The sequence below is a fragment of the Salmo trutta genome, chromosome 15 (assembly GCF_901001165.1).
Source record: "Salmo trutta chromosome 15, fSalTru1.1, whole genome shotgun sequence".
NCBI lineage: Eukaryota > Metazoa > Chordata > Actinopteri > Salmoniformes > Salmonidae > Salmo > Salmo trutta.
Window position 1 is genome coordinate 7742264 of NC_042971.1, and position 3478 is coordinate 7745741.

At 38.2% G+C, this 3478-nt stretch overlaps 1 protein-coding gene across 1 annotated transcript; it reads right to left on the reverse strand.

The window, feature by feature from the left end:
- Positions 1 to 1534: 1534 nt before the first annotated feature.
- Positions 1535 to 2212, reverse strand: LOC115148411 (zinc finger protein 436-like; the record flags this gene model as incomplete). Its single annotated transcript, XM_029690293.1, has 1 exon — positions 1535 to 2212. A coding segment is annotated over one exon (678 nt), but the record flags the coding sequence as incomplete, so codon positions are not given.
- Between the last annotated feature and the right edge of the window lie 1266 nt (positions 2213 to 3478).

A 3478-nucleotide genomic window follows, 5' to 3' on the forward strand; every position in this document is an offset into this window, starting at 1 on the left:
TAACGAGCTAGACGGGCTAAGGAGGAGCTAGACGTGCTAAGGAGCTAGACGTGCTAAGAAGCTAGACGTGCTGGTTGTTCCACTGGATATCATAAGGTGAATGCACCAATTTGTAAGTCGCTCAGGATAAGAGCGTCTGCTAAATGACGTAAATGTCTAAAGTCCAACCTCAAAACATAAATGGAAAAACCAAAGCCTGTAACACCTTCCCCCTTAAGACAACAAATATATCCTAGATTTTTTTTGGACAAGTTTGCTCACCACCAACAGAAAACAACTTCCATTTCACATTATAATCAACTACAATGCTTCACCTTCTACAATATAAACATGGTGTCTACTGGCTGTCAATAATTAAAAACAGGAAAAAACAAATTTCTAAATATATATTTTTCTACAATCTTAATTTTTGAAAAACTCACTAGATTCTAGAACTCTCGTCCCCTTGGAATGAGCCCAAACAAAACCCATCTCCAATACAGAAAAACATGCAGTCAAAATAAATTGTGATCCATGGTAACGCACTGGCTAAACACAAAACACATCTTTTTGACTGCCCACCCTTGAGACAATCAGAAACCAAGTTGTCCTTACCACAGACATGCCTGATTTCAAGAGGAAACTCCTGCAATATCCATAGTAACTTTCCACCTCACTGCAGAGCTTCTTTCTCTTTTCAGGGTTCACTAGATAGGCATGTTGTTGGAATGGGGCCCAGTCCCCAATGTCATGCTCTAGTACATTTGGATTGGCACATCTGAAAATAAACCCTGATATTATAAAAGCAGGGCAACAATGTCAATATAATTGTACCTGAAAATTGTCAGTTGGTTGCATAAATAATTATGATCACTAAATGTTACATGAATTGTAAATATGAAATATCAAAACCAAATGTACACCCCTTTGTTAATTTTGATTTGGCAATAATTAACTTAATGGTGATGGAATAATAAAACATGACAGTTTTGACAGACCTGCAGAAGTCAGTCAGCTACATTTGGGAGTGATGAATTTAAATGTAGGGGTCGCTAAACAAAGGAAGCAACACTTATTTGTCATCATTCATCAATTTTTCCTCCTCCTGAGGCTAATATCCATATCATGTTGAAATCAATAGAACAGGGGACAAATGTTTAGGGTTCTACATTGTGACATCATTAAAATACTCCTTCTACAATGTTAAAACATTCTACATTGTGACATCATTAAAATACTCCTTCTACAATGTTAAAACATTCTACATTGTGACATTATTTCATTGATATCATGAAACAAGTCCTTCATGTATTTTCTGATATTTGATCAGAGATCTTTTATCAGATTATCTCTGGTCACAGCCATGAGATTTCTCTCCTGTGTGTGTTCTCTGGTGTTTCTTCAGTTCGCCAGATTGAACAAAACTCGTCCCACATTGAGTACAGCTATAAGATTTCTCTCCTCTGTGTCTTCTCTGGTGTATCTTCAGATGGCTAGATGTAAAAAAAAACTTCCTACATTGAGTACAGCTATAGGGTTTCTCTCCTGTGTGTATTCTCTGGTGTATCTTCAGATGGCTAGATGTAAAAAAAAACTTCCCACATTGAGTACAGCTATAGGGTTTCTCTCCTGTGTGTGTTCTCTGGTGAAGAGTCACACTGCTCGACCTAGTAAAACTCTTCCCACATTCATCACAGCTATATGGTTTCTCTCCTGTGTGTGTTCTCTGGTGTGATGTCAGGCTGCTGAGCTGAGTAAAACTCTTCCCACATTGATCACAGATATAAGGTTTCTCTCCTGTGTGTGTTCTCTGGTGTAATATCAGGCTGGTTGAATGAGTTAAACGCTTCCCACATTGATCACAGCTATAAGATTTCTCTCCTGTGTGTGTTCTCTGGTGAAGAGTCAGATTGTTCGACTTTGTAAAACTCTTCCCACATTCATCACAGCTAAAAGGTTTCTCTCCTGTGTGTATTCTCTTGTGCGATATCAGGCTGCTTTGGTGAGTAAAACTCTTCCCACATTGATCACAGCTATAAGGTTTCTCTCCTGTGTGTATTCTCTGGTGTGATATCAGGTGGCTTAGCTGAGTAAAACTCTTCCCACATTGATCACAGCTATAAGGTTTCTCTCCTGTGTGTGTTCTTTGGTGCATCTTCAGATGGCTAGATTTATCAAAACTCTTCCCACATTGAGTACAGCAATAAGGTTTCTCTACTGTGTGGCTTCTCTGATGAATTTTAATGCCTGCTGATGAGGTGAATCTCTTCCCACAGTCAGAGCGGTGAATTATCTTCCCTGTGGGTCTCTGCTGGTGTTTCTTGAGGAGTTCTGATCTAGAGAGACTCTTCTCTGCCTCCTCAGCATTATGAGGTGGTTGAGGCTCCCCAGAGGATCCACGATAGTCACGTCTCTCTCCTGTGTGAACAACAAAGTCATACAGATGGTTAAAGGCCCACAACAGCAGAAATCCACTGTAAAAGGTGATGCCAACAGTATAGCCATGATGTTGTACAACAATTGACGTCTGTAATGAATGTAATGATTATTTGACATTTGTCTTAAAATGAGCAACAATAGTCATATTTTGTCTTGTTTTCACATTAGTAGTAACATCTAAGATTGTAGCCCCTTTCTGTGTTTGCTGGTGAGAAAAGATTTTTGCTCAGGGGAGTAACCTCCATTTCCAGGTTGCTTATGAGTGCATTTCACACTACTTTGGATTATAATTGTAAGGCTTGTTTGAATGTCCTGCTTAATATAATGTTTGTGTCATCATTGCAAATCAACCTCTTTGTACTTAAAAAACACTTTAACTCTTTGGCTTTTTCATCAGCCTGACAATGAGGGTTTGTACACTGTTTGCCAAATTGGCCCATAACTTCACCTAACAATAACATAGACCTACTGTAGGACCCATAACTTCACTTAACAACAAATATAGGAAAATAGCTCTGTGTGTTGTACAATAGCCTATCCATCAATGAACAGTTCTCTACACATTATGAGCTAAGTATCTCTGTGTCCAAACAGACTAACAAGACCCTACAGTAAATCAAGCAGACAATAACACATTGTAAACATACATTTCTTAGGGATGTTGGATCCAACGTGGAGCACAGCATAACTGTCTTTACCAGAGTAATGAATGAAGAAGCACTTTGGTTGTTGTTGCATGTCGTGATGTTTGTCATTTGACTGTCATTCAGAAAATGATTTCCTGGATCAGCTGATGATAGTTGAACATGTGACTGGAACTAAACAGCTACAGTATTAAGAATTATGTGTAATTATTGAACAACTGAGTTAATGACAGTATCCATTTGAGTGTTGTCAATAAAGCTAAGATTAAAAAAAATATATATATATATTCACCTTTATTTAACCAGGTAGTTCTCAACTGCAACCTGGCCAAGATAAAGCAAAGCAGTGCGACAAAAACAACACAGAGTTACACGTGGGACAAACAAAAGTACAGTCAATAACACAACAGAAAAAT